The following is a 22,677-nucleotide window of genomic DNA, read 5'->3' as shown; positions in this document are numbered from 1 at the left end:
AATTAGCATATAGTGTTAAATTTCATTATTTACCATAATGTAATGATTACAATTAAACTTTCATATATTATAGATTCATTATCCACCAACTGAAATTTGTCAGGTCTTTTATTGTTTTAATACTGATGATTTTGGCATACAACTCCTGATAACCCAAAAAACCTGTCTCAATAAATTAGCATATCAAGAAAAGGTTCTCTAAACGACCTATTACCCTAATCTTCTGAATCAACTAATTAACTCTAAACACATGCAAAAGATACCTGAGGCTTTTATAAACTCCCTGCCTGGTTCATTACTCAAAACCCCCATCATGGGTAAGACTAGCGACCTGACAGATGTCAAGAAGGCCATCATTGACACCCTCAAGCAAGAGGGTAAGACCCAGAAAGAAATTTCTCAACAAATAGGCTGTTCCCAGAGTGCTGTATCAAGGCACCTCAATGGTAAGTCTGTTGGAAGGAAACAATGTGGCAGAAAACGCTGTACAACGAGAAGAGGAGACCGGACCCTGAGGAAGATTGTGGAGAAGGACCGATTCCAGACCTTGGGGAACCTGAGGAAGCAGTGGACTGAGTCTGGTGTGGAAACATCCAGAGCCACCGTGCACAGGCGTGTGCAGGAAATGGGCTACAGGTGCCGCATTACCCAGGTAAAGCCACTTTTGAACCATAAACAGCGGCAGAGGCGCCTGACCTGGGCTACAGAGAAGCAGCACTGGACTGTTGCTAAGTGGTCCCAAGTACTTTTTTCTGATGAAAGCAAATTTTGCATGTCATTCGGAAATCAAGGTGCCAGAGTCTGGAGGAAGACTGGGGAGAAGGAAATGCCAAAATGCCTGAAGTCCAGTGTCAAGTACCCACAGTCAGTGATGGTGTGGGGTGCCATGTCAGCTGCTGGTGTTGGTCCACTGTGTTTCATCAAGGGCAGGGTCAATGCAGCTAGCTATCAGGAGATTTTGGAGCACTTCATGCTTCCATCGGCTGAAATGCTTTATGGAGATGAAGATTTCATTTTTCAGCACGACCTGGCACCTGCTCACAGTGCCAAAACCACTGGTAAATGGTTTACTGACCATGGTATTACTGTGCTCAATTGGCCTGCCAACTCTCCTGACCTGAACCCCATAGAGAATCTGTGGGATATTGTGAAGAGAAAGTTGAGAGACGCAAGACCCAACACTCTGGATGAGCTTAAGGCCGCTATTGAAGCATCCTGGGCCTCCATAACATCTCAGCAGTGTCACAGGCTGATTGCCTCCATGCCACGCCGCATTGAAGCAGTCATTTCTGCCAAAGGATTCCCGACCAAGTATTGAGTGCATAACTGAACATTATTATTTGATGGTTTCTTTGTTTGTTATTAAAAAACACTTTTATTTGATTGGATGGGTGAAATATGCTAATTTATTGAGACAGGTTTTTTTGGTTATCAGGAGTTGTATGCCAAAATCATCAGTATTAAAACAATAAAAGACCTGACAAATTTCAGTTGGTGGATAATGAATCTATAATATATGAAAGTTTAATTGTAATCATTACATTATGGTAAATAATGAAATTTAACACTATATGCTAATTTTTTGAGAAGGACCTGTAATTTTACCAGAGTTCCGAGACAGCCACTTTTAGCAACTAAGTAATTAATATGATCCTTATAGTAACACCAGGATATAATGGCGCACCACGGAAAAACTGCACTCACTTTACACTGTATTAGTGGAGCAAATGACACATATGAGATGAATAACACACATGTATAATAATGAAGACACGTTGATGGAGCTACAAAGATGCATTAATAGGTAAACAGCAAGACTTGAAATTAAAGTCCCAGCGATATTAATAAACGCTGGAAATATAGCAAAAAGCCTGCGATTACTGAACAGATGTGATAATGGCGCCATCTGGTGGCTCCTTTGTTAATCACAGCTCTAATGCAGTAATATTACGCAATTAATTGGGCTCACCGCCCTTTATTTTATTTTCTCATTTTTGGGTGTGTGGGAACATTGCTATTTAATGCACCATGTTAAAGGTTGAGTTTAATGAGTGGAGGGAAATGTAGTAGTTTAAAGACCCCATGGTCCACTAAAGGACCTCAAGACTTAATATTTCCTGCCATTATAGCATCCTTAGGTATATGCTGTGCATCATTCATACAGAAGCTAAGGTACTAGAGCATAGAAATATGACCGTGCATACATTAAATTTGGCAAAAAATAATACATTGAAAATCCCTTTAAGGAGGAAAGTAAAAGGATGAAATAAGGGATGTTGGAGGGAAAAAAACAGTAAAAAAAGTCATGTAAATTCACTTTATTAGCTGTAGATTCCAATACATTGAGTCATAGAGACTTATCATCATGACCTTATCAAGGTACAATAATGATCGCTGCCATAAATAAAACAATAAAAAGCTGAAACTGAATTATTATTTTTTATATCATTTTGCTAAATTAAAAATGTACCATAGTATTTTCCCGACTATAAGACGCACTTCCCCCCCCCCCCCCAAAAAAAAAGGGGAAATAGGTAGTGCATCTTATAGTTGGAATACAGGCTTACCGGTAGTGGTGTGGCGGCGGCAGAGGTGCAGGGATGAGGAGGCGGTATGGCGTGAGCTGGGTCCCTTCCACAGGTGAGGTGATGCAGCAGCTCGGTAAGCAGCAGAGCGGGGTGAATCATGGCGTTATCGGTGGTGGCGGCCATCTTCCTGAGGCCGCGTGTGCGCAGATGGAGTGCTCTGCTTCCCGGGGCTTCAGGAAAATGGCCGCCGCGATCTCCATCTGCGCACGCGCGGCCTCCCGCGGCGATTTTCCTGAAGCCCCGGGAAGCAGATCACTCCATCTGCGCACGCACGGCCTCAGGAAGATAGCCGCCGCCACCGATAAACCGGTAATTAACCCGGCTCTGCTGCTCACATTGGAATGGATACCGGGCCGCTGCGTCACCTCACCTGTGGAAGGGACCCTGCTCACACCATACCGCTCATTATCCCCTCACCTCTGCATCGCCACACCACTGCTGCAACCCCCCCATGGACAGCAGGCCATGACGTCGCCCACCTAAGCAGGAAGGGACCCTGCTCAGGTGCATGCCGTACCGCATCACCCCACCTCTGCCGACACCATGCCTCCTGTGACCCTGCTCTGCCACCGCCAGCTCTCAGGTAAGATACTGTCATGATCCCAATGGCAGGGGATCACAAAAGGACAAGCACAAAAAAACAGAACAAGCTCTAGGGTGATGGAAACTGAGCTGACCGCGATCCTGAACCTAATTCACAACACTAGCAGTAGCCGAGGAACGTGCCTACGATGATTCTAGACGTCTCGCGCCAGCCGAAGGACTAGCTTCCCCTATTAGAAGAAACAAAGACCTCTCTTGCCTCCAGAGAAACACCCCACAGAAATAGCAGCCCCCCACATGTAATGACGGTGAAATGAGAGGAAAGCACATACGTAGTAATGAAAACAGATTCAGCAAAATGAGGCCCGCTAAAACTAGATAGCAGAGGATACAAAAGTGAACTGCGCGGTCAGCGAAAAACCCTACAAAAAAACATCCTGAAATTACTTGAACTCATGTGCCAACTCATGGAACATGAGGAGTAATATCAGCCCACTAGAGCAACCAGCCACAAGGAATCACATAACTGCAAGCTGGACTAAAACAAAAATAAAGCAAAACGTGGAACAGGAAAATCAAAAACTTAGCTTGTCCTGATGATTACAGAAGCGGAAAGCAGAGGTAACAAGAAACACTGATTACATTGATCGCCGGCGAGGAAATGACAAGAAAGCCATGTTAAATAGGAAACTCCCATATCCTGATAGAACAGGTGGACACCAGAGACCGCAGAGAACACAAGTCACCCAGTACCATCTGTAACCACCAGAGGGAGCCCAAAAACAGAATCCACAACAGTACCCCCCCTTGAGGAGGGGTCACCGAACCCTCACGAGAACCACCAGGGCGACCAGGATGAGCCCTATGAAATGCACGGACCAAATCAGCAGCATGAACATCAGAGGCAACCACCCAAGAATTATCCTCCTGACCATAACCCTTCCACTTGACCAAATACTGAAGTTTCCGTCTGGAAACACGAGAATCCAAGATCTTCTCCACAACATACTCCAATTCTCCCTCCACCAGCACTGGAGCAGGAGGCTCAAGCGAAGGAACAACAGGTACCTCATACCTCCGCAACAACGACCGATGGAACACATTATGAATAGCAAACGATGCCGGGAGATCCAAACGAAACGACACAGGGTTAAGAATTTCCAAGATCCTATAGGGACCGATCAACCGAGGCTTGAACTTAGGAGAAGAGACCTTCATAGGAACAAAACGAGAAGACAACCACACCAAGTCCCCAACACGAAGTCGAGGACCCACGCGGCGACGGCGATTAGCAAACTGCTGAGCCCTCTCCTGGGACAACTTCAAATTGTCCACCACATGACTCCAAATCTGATGCAACCTATCCACCACCATGTCCACTCCAGGACAATCAGAAGGCTCCACCTGACCAGAGGAAAAACGAGGATGAAACCCCGAATTACAAAAGAAAGGAGAAACCAAGGTAGCAGAACTAGCCCGATTATTAAGGGCAAATTCGGCAAGCGGCAAAAAGGTAACCCAGTCATCTTGATCAGCAGAAACAAAACACCTTAAATAAGTTTCCAAGGTCTGATTAGTACGTTCCGTCTGGCCATTCGTCTGAGGATGGAATGCAGACGAAAAGGACAAATCAATGCCCATCTTAGCACAGAACGTCCGCCAAAATCTAGACACAAACTGGGATCCCCTGTCAGAAACAATGTTCTCCGGAATCCCATGCAAACGAACCACGTTCTGAAAAAACAGAGGAACCAACTCAGAGGAGGAAGGTAACTTAGGCAAGGGTACCAGATGAACCATCTTAGAAAAGCGGTCACACACAACCCAGATGACGGACATTTTTTGAGAGACCGGGAGATCCGAAATAAAGACCATGGAAATGTGCGTCCAAGGCCTCTTCGGGATAGGCAAAGGTGACAACAATCCACTGGCCCGAGAACAGCAAGGCTTAGCCCGAGCGCAAACTTCACAAGACTGCACAAAAGAACGCACATCCCTCGACAAGGAAGGCCACCAAAAAGACCTGGCCACCAAGTCTCTAGTACCAAATATTCCAGGATGACCTGCCAACGCAGAAGAATGGACCTCGGAGATGACTCTACTGGTCCAATTATCCGGAACAAACAGTCTTTCAGGCGGACAACGATCAGGTTTATCCGCCTGAAACTCCTGCAAAGCACGTCGCAAGTCTGGGAAGACAGCCGACAAAATCACCCCATCCCTAAGGATACCAGTGGGCTCAGAATTTCCAGGGGAGTCAGGCACAAAACTCCTAGAAAGAGCATCCGCCTTCACATTCTTTGAACCTGGCAGGTATGAAACCACAAAATCGAAACGGGAGAAAAACAGTGACCAACGAGCCTGTCTAGGATTCAGACGCTTGGCAGACTCAAGGTAAATCAGATTTTTGTGATCAGTCAAGACCACCACACGATGTCTAGCACCCTCAAGCCAATGATGCCACTCCTCAAATGCCCACTTCATGGCCAAAAGCTCCCGATTACCAACATCATAATTCCGCTCAGTGGGCGAAAACTTTCTAGAAAAGAACGCACATGGCTTCATCACCGAGCAATCGGAGCTTCTCTGTGACAAAACCGCCCCCGCTCCAATCTCAGAAGCATCAACCTCAACCTGAAAAGGAAGCGAAACATCTGGCTGACGCAACACAGGAGCAGAAGAAAACCGGCGCTTAAGTTCCTGAAAGGCCTCCACAGCCGCAGGAGACCAATCAGCAACATCAGTACCCTTCTTAGTCAGATCCGTCAAAGGCTTAACAACACTAGAAAAATTAGTTATGAAACGACGATAAAAATTAGCAAAGCCCAAGAACTTCTGTAGACTCTTAAGAGATGTAGGCTGCGTCCAGTCACAAATAGCTTGAACCTTGACGGGATCCATCTCAATAGTAGAAGGGGAAAAAATATACCCCAAAAAAGAAATCTTCTGGACTCCAAAGAGACACTTTGAACCTTTTACAAACAAAGAATTGGCCCGCAGGACCTGAAACACCTTCCTTACCTGCTGAACATGGGACTCCCAGTCATCAGAAAAAACCAAAACATCATCCAAATACACAATCATAAATTTATCCAGATATTCACGGAAAATATCATGCATAAAGGACTGGAAGACAGAAGGAGCATTAGAAAGTCCAAAAGGCATCACCAAATACTCAAAATGGCCCTCAGGCGTATTAAATGCGGTTTTCCACTCATCACCCTGCTTTATCCGCACAAGATTATACGCACCCCGAAGATCAATCTTAGTGAACCATTTAGCCCCCTTAATGCGAGCGAACAAATCAGTCAACAATGGCAAAGGATACTGATATTTGACCGTAATCTTATTCAAAAGATGGTAATCTATACAAGGCCTCAAGGAACCATCTTTTTTGGCCACGAAAAAAAAAAACCTGCTCCCAAAGGAGACGAAGATGGACGGATATGTCCCTTTTCCAAGGACTCCTTAACATAATCCCGCATAGCAGTATGCTCTGGCACTGACAGATTGAACAAACGACCGTTAGGAAATTTACTGCCAGGAATCAAATCTATAGCACAATCGCAATCCCTGTGAGGAGGAAGCGAATTGAGCTTAGGCTCCTCAAAAACATCCCGATAATCAGACAAAAATACAGGAACCTCAGAAGGAGTAGATGAAGTGATAGAAATCGGAGGTGCATCATCATGAACCCCCTGACATCCCCAGCTTAACACAGACATCGTTTTCCAGTCCAAGACTGGGTTATGAGTTTGTAACCATGGCAGACCAAGCACTAAGACATCATGTAAATTATACAGTACCAGGAAGCGAATCACCTCCTGATGAACGGGAGTCATACGCATGGTCACGTGTGTCCAGTACTGAGGTTTATTCATAGCCAAAGGTGTAGAGTCAATTCCTTTCAAAGGAATAGGGACTTCCAGAGGCTCCAGACTAAACCCACAGCGGTTGGCAAATGACCAATCCATAAGACTCAGGGCAGCGCCTGAATCCAGATAGGCATCGACGGAAATGGCTGATAATGAACAAATCAGAGTCACAGACAGAATGAACTTAGACTGTAAAGTACTAATGGCAACAGACTTATCAACCTTTTTTGTGCGTTTAGAGCATGCTGATATAACATGAGCTGAATCACCACAATAAAAACACAACCCATTTTTCCGCCTATAGTTTTGCTGTTCAGAAGACACCGCCAAATGGTGCACAGGTTTGCGCTCCCGTAAACGCCGATCAATCTGAATAGCCATAGTCATAGACTCATTCAGACCTGTAGGCGCAGGGAACCCCACCATAACATCTTTAATGGCCTCAGAAAGGCCATCTCTGAATTTTGCAGCCAGAGCGCACTCATTCCACTGAGTAAGCACCGACCATTTCCGAAATTTCTGACAATATATTTCTGCTTCATCTTGCCCCTGAGAGAGAGCCAATAAAGCTTTTTCAGCCTGAATCTCTAGGTAAGGTTCCTTATAGAGCAAACCCAATGCCAGAAAAAACGCATCCACATTGAGCAACGCAGGATCCCCTGGTGCCAATGCAAATGCCCAATTCTGAGGGTCACCCCGCAGGAAAGATATTACAATCTTGACTTGCTGAGCAGGGTCTCCAGAGGAGCGAGATTTCAAAGAAAGAAACAACTTGCAATAGTTCCTAAAATACAGAAAACTAGATCTATCTCAAGAAAAATACTCTGGGATAGGAATTCTAGGTTCAGACATAGGAGCATGTACAACAAAATCTTGTATATTTTGAACCTTAGCAGCAAGATTATTCAGGTTGGAAGCCAAACTCTGGACGTCCATGATAAACAGCTGAGGTCAGAGCCATTCAAGGATTAAGAGGAGGTAAGACGCAGCCAGGCTGCAATTAAGGCTAGGCAGCAAACTCTGAGGGAAGGAAAAAAAAAAAAAAAAACTTCCTCAGACTACTTTTCCTCCTACTTCAGCCAATACGATTACCACTTTTCGGGCCGGCGATACAGTCATGATCCCAATGGCAGGGGATCACAAAAGGACAAGCACAAAAAAACAGAACAAGCTCTAGGGTGATGGAAACTGAGCTGACCGCGATCCTGAACCTAATTCACAACACTAGCAGTAGCCGGGGAACGTGCCTACGATGATTCTAGACGTCTCGCGCCAGCCGAAGGACTAGCTTCCCCTATTAGAAGAAACAAAGACCTCTCTTGCCTCCAGAGAAACACCCCACAGAAATAGCAGCCCCCCACATGTAATGACGGTGAAATGAGAGGAAAGCACATACGTAGTAATGAAAACAGATTCAGCAAAATGAGGCCCGCTAAAACTAGATAGCAAAGGATACAAAAGTGAACTGCGCGGTCAGCGAAAAACCCTACAAAAAACCATCCTGAAATTACTTGAACTCATGTGCCAACTCATGGAACATGAGGAGTAATATCAGCCCACTAGAGCAACCAGCCACAAGGAATCACATAACTGCAAGCTGGACTAAAACAAAAATAAAGCAAAACGTGGAACAGGAAAATCAAAAACTTAGCTTGTCTTTATGATTACAGAAGCGGAAAGCAGAGGTAACAAGAAACACTGATTACATTGATCGCCGGCGAGGAAATGACAAGAAAGCCATGTTAAATAGGAAACTCCCATATCCTGATAGAACAGGTGGACACCAGAGACCGCAGAGAACACAAGTCACCCAGTACCATCTGTAACCACCAGAGGGAGCCCAAAAACAGAATCCACAACAAGATACTGTAAATTCGGACAATAAGACGGACCCCCATCTTATAAAAAATCTTTTTTTCTGCAATTTTCACCCCAAATTTGGGGTGCGTTTTATGGTCCGGTGCGTCTTATAGTCCAAAAAATACGATATATTATGGTAATTAAAAGCAACAATGTGTCCCCCCAAAAAGAACACTTCATACAGGTACATCGAGGAAAAAAATCTAAATTAATGTTGGCCTGAATGAAATGAAGAAAAATGTAAAAAAAAAAAAAAAAAGTTCTCCCGAGGGCCAGAAAGTCCCAGACCTCAAAGGGGGACTTATTAGGTTGTCCGGTCTTAATAAAAACTTAGGCATGGATGGCTTTAAAATAAGTAACTGGGGATCCTCACCTGTTGTCTCCCTGAGGGTCCAGTGGAGATTGGTCTATGCTGGAAGCCATGATGTCACCGTTCTGTCACATGACCACTCAGACCTGTGATTTGCTGCAGCAGTCATGTGACTAGAATGAGGCATCATCAGAGAAACATCTGATGTCACCATTCTAGTCACCTGACCACTGTAGCCAATCACAGGCCTGGGTGGTCATTTGATGGAAGAACAGTGACATCATGGCACTACAGCAGCCTGCACTGAATCCAGGGGGGAACAGCAGGTAAATATTCCCTTGTTTTCTTTTTTTTTAACCCCTACATGACCCAGCCTATTTTGACCTTAATGACCTGGCCATTTTTTGCAATTCTGACCAGTGTCCCTTTATGAGGTAATAACTCAGGAACGCTTCAACGGATCCTAGCGATTCGGAGTTTGTTTTTTCATGACATATTGGGCTTCATGTTAGTGGTAAATTTTGGTCAATATTTTTTGCGTTTATTTGTGAAAAAAATGAAAATTTGGCTAAAATTTGTAAAATTTCGCAATTTTCAAATTTTAAATTTTTATTTTGTTAAACCAGATAGCCATGTTATACAAAATAGTTAATAAATAACATTACCCACATGTCTACTTTACATCACCACAATTTTGGAAATAAAATTTTTTTTTTGCTAGGAAGTTATAAAGGTTAAAATTTGACCAGCGATTTCTCATTTTTACAACAAAATTTACAAAACCATTTTTTTTAGGGACCACCTCACATTTGAAGTTAGTTTGAGGGATCTATATGGCTGAAAATACCCAAAAGTGACACCATTCTAAAAACTGCACCCCTCAAGGTGCACAAAACCACATTCAAGAAGTTTATTAACCCTTCCGGTGCTTTACAGCAGCAGAAGCAACATGGAAGGAAAAAATGAACATTTCACTTTTTTGTTACAAAAATGATCTTTTAGCAACAATTTTTTTATTTTTCCCAGGGTAAAAGGAGAAAATGGACCCTGAAAGTTATTGTACAATTTGTCCTGAGTACGCTGATACCTCATATGTGGGGGTAAACCACTGTTTGGGCGCACGAAAGGGCTCGGAAGGGAAGGAGCGCCATTTGACTTTTTGAATGAAAAATTGCAATCGTTAGCGGACACCATGTCGCGTTTGGAGAGCCCCTGTGTACCTAAATATTGGAACTTCCCCCACAAGTGACCCCATTTTGGAAACTAGACCCCCCAAGGAACTTATCTAGATGCATAGTGAGCACATTGAACCCTCAGGTGCTTCATAAATTGATCTGTAAAAATGAAAAAAGTACTTTTTTTCACAAAAAAATTATTTTAGCCTCAATTTTTTCATTTTCACATGGTTATTGTACAATTTCTCCTGAGTACACAGATACCTCACATGTGGGGTAAACCACTGTTTGGGCACACGGCAAGGCTCGGAAGGGAAGGAGCGCCATTTGACTTTTGAATGAAAAATTAGCTCCAATCGTTAGCAGACACCATGTCGCGTTTGGAGAGCCCCTGTGTGCCTAAACATTGGAGCTCCCCCACAAGTGACCACATTTTGGAAACTAGACCCCCCAAGGAGCTTATCTAGATGCCTAGTGAGCACTTTAAACCCTCAGGTGCTTCACAAATTGATCCGTAAAAATGAAAAAGTACTTTTTTTTCACAAAAAAAATTATTTTAGCCTGAATTTTTTCATTTTTACATTGGCAACAGGATAAAATAGATCCTAAAATTTGTTGGGCAATTTCTCCTGAGTACAGCGATACCTCACATATGGGGGTAAACCACTGTTTGGACAAACGGCAGGGCTTGGAAGGAAAGGAGCGCCATTTGACTTTTTGAATGAAAAATTATCTGCAATCGTTAGCAGACACCATAACACGTTTGGAGAGCCCCTGTGTGCTTAAACATTGGAGCTCCCCCACAGGTGACTCCATTTTGGAAACTAGACCCCCCAAGGAACTAATCTAGATGTGCGATGAGAACTTTGAACCCCCAAGTGCTTCACAGAAGTTTATAACGTAGAGCAGTGAAAATAAAAAATAAAAAATCATTTTTCTTTCCTCAAAAATTATTTTTTAGCCCACAATTTTTTATTTTCACAAAGGTAACAGGAGAAATTGGACCCCAAAAGTCGTTGTCCAGTTTGTCCTGAGTACGCTGATACTCCATATGTGGGGATAAACCACTGTTTGGACACACGTCAGGGCTCGGAAGGGAAGTAGTGACGTTTTGAAATGCAGACTTTGATGGAATGGTCTGCGGGGGTCACGTTGCGTTTGGAGAGCCCCTGATGTGCCTTAGCAGTAGAAACCCCCCACAAGTGACTCCATATTGGAAATTAGACCCTCTAAGGAACTTATCTAGATGTGTGGTGAGCACTTTGAACCCCCAAGTGCTTCACAGAAATTTATAACACAGAGCCATGAAAATAAAAAATCATTTTTTTCACGCAAAAATAATTTTGTAGCCCCCATTTTGTTATTTTCCCAAGCGTAACAGGAGAAATTAGACCCCCAAAGTTGTTGTGCAATTTTTCCTGAGTACGCTTATGCCCCATATGGTTGGGTTAACCACTGTTTGGGCACATGTCGGGGTTCAGAAGGGAGGGAGCACCATTTGACTTTTTGAACGCAAGATTGGCTGGAATCAATGATGGCGCCATGTCACGTTTGGAGACCCCTGATGTGCCTAAACAGTGGAAACACCTCAATTCTAACTCCAACAATATCCCCAACACACCCCTACCCTAATCCCAACTCTAGCCATAACCCTAATCACAACCCTAATTCCAACACACCCCTAACCACAACCCTAACCCCAACACATCCCTAACCCTAATCCCAACCCTAACCCCAACACATCCCTAACCCTAATCCCAACCCTAACCCCAACACACCCCTAACCCTAATCCCAACACACCCCTAACCCTAATCCCAACCATAACTCTAACCACAAGCCTATCCCTAACCCCAACACACCCCTAACCCTAATCTTAACCCTACTTCCAAACCTAACCCTAATTTCAACCCTAACTCCAACCCTAACCCTAAGGCTATGTGCCCACGTTGCGGGTTCGTGTGAGGATTTTTCCGCACAGTTTTTGAAAAATCTGCAAGTAAAACGCACTGCGTTTTACCTGTGGATTTACCGTGGATTTCCAGTGTATTTTGTGTGGATTTCACCTGCAGATTCCTATTGAGGAACAGGTGTAAAACGCTGCGGAATCCGCACAAAGAATTGACATGCTGCGGAAAATACAAGCAGCTTTTCCGTGCGGTATTTTCCGCACCATGGGCACAGCGGATTTGGTGTTCCATACGTTTACATGGTACTGTAAATGTGATGGAAAACTGGTACGAATCCGCAGCGGCCAATCCGCTGCGGATCCACAGCCAAATCCACGCCGTGTGCACATAGCCTAATTCTAACCCTAATTCTAACCCTAACCCTAATTGCAACCCTAACCCTAGTTCTAACCCTAACCCTAGTTCTAACCCTAATCCTAGTTCTAACCCTAACCCTAGTGGAAAAATAAATGGAAATATATTTTCTTTATTTTATTATCCCTACCTATGGGGGTGATAAAGGGGGGGGTTTATTTATTATTTTTTTTATTTTGATCGCTGTAATAGAACATTGATCAAAATGTACCTGGAATGAATCTGCCGGACGGCAGATTCGGCGGGCGCACTGCGCATGCGCCCGCCATTTTGGAAGATGGCGGCGCCCATGCAGAAGACGGACGGACACCGGAGGTCTGTAAGTATGCGGGGGTGGGATCAGACAGCGGGGGGTGAGATCGGACTGCGGGGGGGAGCGGACAGGAGGACGGAGGGGAGTGGAGCACAGGACGGAGGACGGGCCGGCGGATCGGTGGCGGTGCAGGGCAGATCAGTCTCCAGCCATGGCCGATGATATTGCAGCATCGGCCATGACTGGATTGTAATGTTTCACCAATTTTCATTGATGAAATATTACGATTGCACTGATTGAAAGTGAAAGTGAAACATCATTTTCAATAGCCAATCAGAGCGATTGTGGCCACGAGGGGGTGAAGCCCCCCTCCCCGGGCTGAAGTACCACTCCCTCTGTCCCTGCAGATCGGGTGAAATTTGAGTTAACCCTTTCACCGGATCTGCAGGGACGCGATCATTCTGTGACACAGCATATGCATCACAGGTCGGATTGGCACCGACTTTCATGACGCATTCGCTGTGTCACAGGTCGGGAAGGGGTTAAAACATTCTATAGCAATGGTAACATTTTAATTAAAGCCTGATGAGCTGTCGGCTGAGTAGGTACAATTGTAACTATTCCGTTTTAAAATTGCAATAACTTTTTTTTTTCCGAAAAGCCGTAGAGGGCTGAAATTTCGTGACATCTCTGCAGTGTTGGTCCAGAATATATTGGCCAAATTTCAATAAAATATATATGAAGGTACAATTGTACCTCTGCAGCCTGTTAACGTTGTAAAATAATGCAGCCTGACGAAGGTTAAAATTCCCCATAAACGGAGATAAACAGTTAGTAATGGATTTGTGGCAGAAACTGGAGTAAAAACCTGCACGCTCTAGTGCGCACCATTCGTATGCCATAAATTGTAACTTTTTACATTTTTCCACAAATGGAGCAGAGCTTATCGGAAGGGGTTTGAGCCACACAGGCTGACATCTTTACTTCAGCTTATGCCAGAAAGTCGCCTAAACTATAGTCCAGTTATACCACAGCCTATGGATGACGTAGATTTGTGTTTCTATCCTCCTCACTGCATGCAATGGGCCTAATTTAGTAAGAAGCATGTACCTCCTGTAAATCCGCCTCATATCACCACTGTGCGCTTTATTATGAATGGTATAATGTACACTGCTCTTAATAAATCTCCCCGGAATGCGCACATTGTAATGATTGTGTTTACTCATTCGTCCACCAGAGGGAGCTTTATAACAGCGAGAGAGGATGGCTGTCACTATACAGGCTAAGTTGTGCCTCTGGTTTCAAATATAATAATATTGGAAGAAATAAAGACTAAAAGAGATACATCCTGACTAAAACCTGTTCTTCTTATATCTATCTATTATATGATACAAATAAATATTTTTTTTGCATTAAAACAACGTAAGAGGTTGGTCCAAAAAAACATCTTCTGCAAGATATGTGATTAAAGTTAGATCCTGAGTACAGGCTGGTAGCACAGTGCACCGTACAGGAGCCATCTGGTTACATTTACTATCAATAAATAAGGATTAACAGATCACGTTCCGAGGGCTTTACCTTTCCTGCAAGTGCCATTGTTCTGGAAATGATGCCCTTTGCTTCCTCATGTGATTGCTGCCTTCATATAACCCATGTCGGTATGTAGAGACGTGAATGCCAATAACAGATACAATAGTGGAGAATAACCTGACCATACTAATGCTACTTTCTCCTCTCTTCCTTCTTTAGAACGGAACATTCATTTCAACATGTCGTCCTTCAATGAATCGGTGGGGTTGGGGTATCTGAAGACCCATGCTATTGAGTTTGTAAAGTATCCTTACAGTTTCTTTGTAAAACCCAGACGCCCACCGGGGTAGCATTAATCATCTAAAAATATCTTAGGACAGAAAACCCCTTTGAAATCATCACTTATGAATAAAAAAATGTATGTAAGTAAATCCTGGCCAAATGCTGGTAGTATGTGAGATATGGAGGAATCATGGTAAGAACAAGGAGGTTGAATTTTTTCACCTTAAAGGCTAAAGACTAGTGATGAGCGAGTGTGCTCGTTACTCAGGTTTCTCCGAGCACGCTCTGGTGGTCTCCGAGTATCTGTGAGTGCTCGGAGATTTCGTTTATGTGACGCAGCTGCATGATTTGCGGCTGCTAAACAGCTTGAATACATGTGGGGATTGCTTAACAAACAGGCAACCCCCGCATGTATTCAGGCTGTATAGCAGCCACAAATTATGCAGCTGCATCGACATAAACTAAATCTCCGAGCACGCCATAAATACTCGGAGACCGCCCAATCATGCTTGGAGAAACCCGAGTAACGAGCATTTTCGCTCATCATCACTACTAAGGACATCTTTGACATATTCATTTTCTGACCCCTGACATGAAAGTTACAGCCTGATACGTTTCAGCCGTTTTTTCCTATGCGGAGTGTCTCTCCCTGTAATACAGGCTGGATGTGAGGTCTGTGTATGTCCAGGGTGCTGCTGCTGTCTTTACTTTGCGTTAATGTATCAGCACAGCTCCAATACTTCTCTTATTCCTCTCTATGTGGTTTTCTACTTGTCTATAGCCTGCATTCTGTGCCCTTCCTGAGATACTTTCTTCCCTCTCCACTGCATTTATGTGTACAATCCGCTCCCCACTGTCACCACTCCTGGTAGTTTCACAAGAACATGTAAAAAAATCAGTTAGTTTCGTCCAGAAAAGTGGCTTTGAATGGGCGATTGACTGGAATGGGCGAGTCTCGTCCGATTTATGGAATAAACTGATGCTTGCTGTGATTATTTTCACACGTAGATTCAGTCGGTGAAAAAAAAAGCGCTCATCTGCTGCACAGCCCAATTGAGTAACATTGCTTAGAGCTGTCCGTTTTTTTCACGGATACCACTTGGAGTGAAAATTCGGTCATGAGAACGAACCCTTACACTGGAAAAAGAGGGGCTGGGGAGCAGAGAGGCATCAGAATCAGGTGCTCTAAGGATTTGTACCATTATTGCTAAGCACTTAGATCCACATCTACACGTCTCACAAGATGTCAGAGGATTAGAATGAAGTTTAGAGTAATATTAAGGATGAAGAATGTTAATAGCAAGGAGAATTAATGTAAAAACCCAATACATTCTAGAAACATAAAAGTACCCACAAATGCGTGCACAAACATACTATGGGGGGATGGTCGTCGCCTGCAGGGGGAAAAGGCCTTTACATATGGGCATTGTAACCTTCCCCAGGTAAATGCAGAGATGTAGCAAGGAATGATATGTTTCACCTGAGCCACACAGTCCAGTGGGGAGGTCCGACAACCGGGCAATTTCAGAAAGGCCTCATTCACATCGTTAAACACACGTGTCATCAGTGTACGGTCTGTGTGTCCGTTTTTACCATCAATGTCATCAGTGGATAAATAAATAACTTACAAAGCGTCTTCTGATGCCATCCGTGTGTTGTACGTTCCATACATGGGCCCAAAGCAGACCGTAAGCAAGCAGTGCTGGCAATGGGCCATAGTAGAGTTCTGACTAAGGGCTTGATCACAATTTTTGGCACTTTTTTCCCCGCACATTTGTACCTTGAAGTGCTTCGTTTTACAGTACCAGCAAAGTGAATGACATTTCCGAAACCACATGCTGTTTATTTTTTCTTTTCCGCATAGCTGGATCTATGGCTACTTCATTTACTTGTCTTCCCACCTGAGCAATGGCGTTGATCCAATCTCCAGAGATCTACAGACCACTGTGGAGAGCTGCCTACTCCTTCCAGTCTTTATTGGTATTTCCTTCCAACAAATCATTTTTTCAGATCTGCTGCATGTCACTTCTTTCAGCATTTTTGCAGCGTTTTTCACAAATGGAAATGAAAGGGGAAAAAACGCAGGTCAAAACGCTTGTAAAAATGCGACAAAACCGCTCATATTTTTTTACTGCTAGCACTCTGGTTTGTGCTACAGAAAGATCGGCTGCCAATACTCACCATGTGCACATAGCCTAAGTACATTACACGCTTTATTAGGCTGGTTTCACATTTGCGTTTTTTCTTTGCGTTTTAGCGCTAAAAAACGCAAAAAAAAGCATGCGTTTTTTTCTCTATACTTGACATTAAAAACGCATGCATTTTTTTTGCGTGCGTTTTGCCGCGTTTTGACGACGCATGCGTCGTTTCTATGCATGCGTTTTGTTGCAGAAATGCAACATGTAGTAATTTCTAGCAGCGTTTTTTTTGCCGCAAAAAAAAGCATGCGTTTTTTCGCGGCAAAAAAAGTATTTATGTCTATGTAAACGCATGCGTTTTTAAGCACATGCGGTTGCATGCATTTTAATAGAAAAACACAAGAAAACACACTGATAAGCCAACCCTAACCCTAGAGATCCTAACCCTAACCCAAACCCTAAGGTATCCTAACCCAAACCCTAACCCTAAGGGATCCTAACCCAAACCCCAAGGGATCCTGACCCTAACCCTAAGGGATCCTAACCCTAACCCAAACCCTAAGGGATCCTGACCCTAACCCTTAGGGTTAGGGTTAGGATCCCTTAGGGTTAGGGTTAAGGTTAGGGTTAGGATCCCTTAGAGTTTGGGTTAGGGTTAGGATCCCTTAGCGTTTGGTTTTGGGTTAGGGTTAGGGTTAGGATCCCTTAGGGTTAGGATTCCTTAGGGTTTGGGATTGGGTTAGGGTTAGGATCCGTTAGGGTTAGGATCCCTTAGGGTTTGGGTTAGGGTTAGGATCCCTTAGGGTTAGGGTTAGGATCCCTAGGGTTACTAGGGATCCTAACCCTAACCCTTGCTATTTCTAGTGGGTTTTCTTGATGATTTTGATGATTGGCAGCTGTCACACACTTCTCATCATGCGTTTCTAAAACGCAAACGCAGGAAAAAACGCATATAAACACGTCAAAACGCCGCGTTTGCATTAAAACATGCAAAAACGCTTGCGTCTAAAAAAAAACGTAGCGTTTAAACGCGTTTTTTCACCAAATGCGTTTGCATTTAAAACGCTGCGTTTTTAAACGCAAATGTGAAACCAGCCTTACTGTACTATTTGTACTATGTGATAAGAATTTGCCACATTGAGGTAGCACGGTGGCTCAGTGGTTAGCACTGATGCTTTGTAGCATTGGGGTCCTGGGTTCAAATCCCACCAAGGACAACATCTGCGCGGAGTTTGTATGTTCTCCCCGTGTTTGTGTGGGTTTCCTGCAGGTTCTCCAGTTTCCTTTCACAATCCAAACACTTACTGATAGGGGATCTAGATTGTGAGCCCCGATGGGGACAGCGATATTATCTGAACAGCGCTGTGGAATATGAAGGCGCTATATAAGCAAGCAAAATAAATAATTGTAACATTCCAACAAACGTAGTCTGGTGGGGAATATTACAGTTTGGTTTTTCCTTAACAATATTCATAGCTATAACAAACGGCAGATGAGCCGAATCTACCCCAAGGGTGGGCGAGTGGATTCCAGTAATTATATGCCTCAGATTTTCTGGAACGCCGGCTGCCAGATGGTCTCTCTGAACTATCAGACCCCAGGTAGGTTGTGACGCCCAGCCAAGCCGAAAGCCGAGGAGGCCTTTGCTTTCTAACTTCCAAAACAGATGCTACAAAAACGCCTTTGGCTTTTTATATTGGAAATGGAATTGGCTGAAATGATATTAAGATGTTTACTGACAAGTAATGGAGTCAGCGAGCAGTCGGGGTATATATAGAAATGCCGTGTGTTCTGCATGGTAATTAGCCAATGTACAAGTGATGCGGCATTAATGAGGACTGGAATAATGTGTTGTGGAAAATGCGAAGAATTCTAATTTGCTGTGATGCGGAGATACAGAGAAAAATAGTATTTGTGTATTATCTGATCCCGACTGTCTCCTGATATTTGGGTTTGCCAAAAAGGTTTAACAAAAAAAGCAGCTGACCCCATGGAGAATCTAATCAATGTGTCTAGGACCCTGCTCGCTGCCAATAATCTTCCTACAGAATTGTCCTAGAGGATTGTAAATGACGGAGGTAGATGAAGAATGGCAGCAGGTCCATAGTCATCTTGGAGGCACTTTGATTCCTTTGAGGAATGGACACAAAGCATGACGCCATGTCAGAAAGCTCCTCAATCATAATTCCTAGAGAAATCGTCAGCGTTGTCTTGGTTTTAATCAGAAAGAAGACCACGATATACTATATGTCATGCAAAATGTTGTAACCTTTAGGGCTCATTCACATGTAGGACAAAATCGGTCTGATGATTTTGATCAGATAGTTTCTCCATTCCGACAGTCCGTGAAAATAGGACCGCACTCGAATGTCCGATTTTTTTTTTTCACAGACCCATGGACCCTCAGATCAAAATCTGACATTTCCCCTCAATTTTCCACAGACCACTCAGTCTGTAATATATCACAGACATATGAATGGCCCAATAGACTATCACAAGTAAAAACCTCAGATAGCAGCCGTATCCGAAAATCAGGCAACTGAATGAGGTCTGACTCATAAAATGAGATGTAAAACGTGGTGGAAACATAGAGCAGAAAGTGCGACACTTTCATTATAGGAGAGTTGTAGAGCCAAAGGTCTCAAACTCTATGGATCTACAGCTATTGCCAAACTAGAGCCCCCGGTGTTTGCTGCATGTGTTGAGAGCTGAGGGTGGGAAGCTTTATAGCCATCGTCTCTGTGACTGAGGGAAAGGAATGTTACTGTGGTAATCTTCCCAGTTCTTAAAAGGAACCTGTCACCTTGGGAAACTATGTACCTGCAGATCTATGGTTAGTCTGCACATAAATAGCATAATACTCCTCCCTTGTTGCCTTACTAAAAGTGCGGTTACCAGAAGAAAAGGAGCTAAGTTCCTCTCAGGAGTTGCCAGCTTTGAGTCACGGGGCGGTGCCAGGAGGGATTACAGTCACTGAAATCTATACTGTGAGTAGCAGGCAGCAGAAACCACATCCCGACACTTGATTGACATCTTGCTCTGCAGCGCATCCGTTTACTGGGATCAGGTTAATCAAAGTAAAAGAGCGCGCTTACAACTGCAGCTCACATTATAGCGAGCGGTGCTGTAGACCTAACTGAAAGCCAGTGGCTCCCGGGAGGAAATACATTCATTTTTAACCTGATATCTGCAGGTAAATAGAGTTTTCTAAGGAGAAGACAGGCTCTTTTTAAAAAAAAGCCTTTGTAGAATATGTGTAAAACATCCCAAGACAATGGCAGCTTTCTCCACAATCCTAATATATTCACATTTTACCACCCACCTGATGTCCACAATGCCCAGATCTCCCATGGCTGCTTCTGGCTTAAATCACTATGGGACTATGGTGATATCAGTAGTTGGGTGAAATGGACTTATGCCGATATGTGTGCCATTGGGTTTCCATGTTGACTTTGAGGTCATTTTGGAGTATCAATACACCCATACATCATTGCTCATAGACTTGTCACCCAATGACAACCGCATCGCTTCTTATCAATCATATGAGCCGGTGTGACCGACCAGCTATGGTCTATTGTAAGTGCATGAACTGATAGGTTATGTATGATGAAGTAGTAACATGTTTCTCTCGATAGATCTGGCAATGCAGCTGAACCAGGGGAAGTTTGAATACAACGGATCCTGTGGGTAAGTTATCGCACATTGTACATAATTAATCTTTTGGTTTAGTGGTCAAGGATCGTTGCCTAAATCAATAGTACAAGTGAATATAAGAAACCTAGAAATATATCTTATCAGCGAAATATGCTATTTTCTCCCCTTATTACCACTTCTTCCCCATCTCCTGAACTCACCATCCATTTGGAAAAAACATCTCAAATTCTGTCTTACTCGGACTACTCACACAGTGACGTGTCCGGTTACATAATGAGTTGAAGTCTATGGAGAGGGAAAAGGGGAGAAAGCATTAGAAGCAATCAGCAAAGTGAGAGGCCAGGTAGACATATGCAGATCATGATGCTGGATTCACAGCCACATTGGTCAGTACTGCTGTATAATGTCTTCCATGCTGCTATTGCTTCTGTGTGTGCTACAGAGAAAGAAGAGAAGGAATCCCTCATTTTACGGTGTGTACTGTGTATGGGAGACACCAAAGTAGCTTGTCATCCACTAGCTCCTAGAGAACTGAACATTTGACATAAAACCCACGCAGGGGAAAACTGTAGAATAATGCAGGATACCAGTTGTAAAATGGGCAGACATAGTGTTATTCCTCTTTTATGCACAAAGCATCATATTTGGAAAATGTACCTGAAACAACAAGTACATTATAAATTGAACTGTCAGTGGTTTGCTAAGTAATTCGAGAACACCATGATTTAGGGGTAGAGACTCTGATTCCAGTGATGTGTCACATACTGGGCTGTGTGCAGCTGTTTCAATAAAATCAGTGTTTTATCAGCAGGAAATTATCACTAGAGGATTATGTGTCTCGTACCTCTTGGTCAACCTAAAATATGCAATTTACACAGAAATCTGTTAATCAGTGGTGTCAGTGGGGTTATACACAGCTCAACATTCAGAGCTCTGCTAAATCTGCAGCAGAGAAAACAGGAATTCTATCACAACTGCTGCACCCAGTAAAATAAGTGCAGCAGAATCGGGGTTTCTGTCCCTTCATCATGTTGCTGTCAGATGATATAGCACAAACCTGCTGACAGATTTCCTTTAATGATTTGTTTGACTGTTCCTGTATGCGTAGAGTAACAGTCTTTGTTGTAGGTGGATCTAATTTTGACTTTTTTGAACAGTGGTTGTAAATATATAGCAATTATCAATTTTTTTTTATGAATATTAGTTTGTATTTCGAGATTTCTAAATATTTTATTGCCGTTCATCAGGTTCCTACTGAAACCAGACTTCATGAGACGCCCAGACAGGACATTTGACCCATTCTCTGAGACTCCAGTGGATGGAGTGATTGCAGCTACCTGCTCTGTTCAGGTATACAATTGATGTTGCCATGAAAAGGAAATCTAGTGGTGTTAGGCTACTTTCACACTAGCGTCGGACTCGGCCCGTCACAGTGCGTCGGGCCGAGGTTCCGACGCTAGCAGTGAATGCACCGCACAACGGAGGCAGTGGATGCATTTTTCCTGCGCATCCGCTGCCCCATTGTAAGGTGCGGGGAGGTGGGGGCGGAGTTCCGGCCGCGCATGCGTGGTCGGAAAAAGCGGTCCGTCGGCAGCAAAAAACGTTACATGTAACGTTTTTTGCTCCCGGCGGTCCGCCACAACACTGCGCAACCGTCGCACGACGGTTGCGACGTGTGTCAATGCGTCGCTAATGTTAATCTATGGGGCAAAAACGCATCTTGCAAACAACGACGTATTGCAAAAAACGCTTGTGTGAAAGTAGCCTTAGAGTGATCCAGATTTACACATTTTTAATCAGGTTGATGTTCCTGGTCTATAGGATCCAGATGTATGGGAAAGGATCATTGAGTCATTAGCCTGGGACTTTCTAAGAAAAAAATTGGTTCCTCTCCGACAAACCTTTGTATACTACTCTTCTCAAATTTTGCCAACATTTGTCCATTAGGTTGAGATGCAGGAAATTATTTGGTATGGTTTTTTTTTAAGTTGGAAAAGAAATACACACGTATGTACCGTAAGTAATGGTCCATTGCGGGCAGATCTGTAGTGTGGTCCGTTCTCTAGACCACAAAGCATTCTTAGTAATTGCTCTTCCCTGTGGCCGAGAAATGAGGATATTGCACAAACGCCCTCTCTGTTCACTAT

General features: G+C 43.7%; 1 protein-coding gene across 7 annotated transcripts in view; it reads left to right on the top strand.

Annotated features, from left to right (window-relative positions):
• PLCB4 (phospholipase C beta 4) overlaps nt 1-22,677 on the top strand; it is a 400,742-nt gene that overhangs the window by 317,280 nt on the left and 60,785 nt on the right. For all 7 annotated transcript variants that reach the window (XM_069768811.1, XM_069768812.1, XM_069768808.1 and 4 more), the window contains 4 exons: nt 14,676-14,760; nt 18,353-18,477; nt 20,512-20,563; nt 21,778-21,880. In XM_069768811.1, coding sequence (XP_069624912.1) covers nt 14,676-14,760; nt 18,353-18,477; nt 20,512-20,563; nt 21,778-21,880 — 365 coding nt within the window. The remainder of the gene's footprint in view (nt 1-14,675; nt 14,761-18,352; nt 18,478-20,511; nt 20,564-21,777; nt 21,881-22,677) is intronic.

The sequence above is a fragment of the Ranitomeya imitator genome, chromosome 5 (assembly GCF_032444005.1).
Source record: "Ranitomeya imitator isolate aRanImi1 chromosome 5, aRanImi1.pri, whole genome shotgun sequence".
NCBI lineage: Eukaryota > Metazoa > Chordata > Amphibia > Anura > Dendrobatidae > Ranitomeya > Ranitomeya imitator.
Note: the sequence above shows the minus strand (reverse complement) of the source record. Positions and strands in the feature narration are given on the sequence as shown.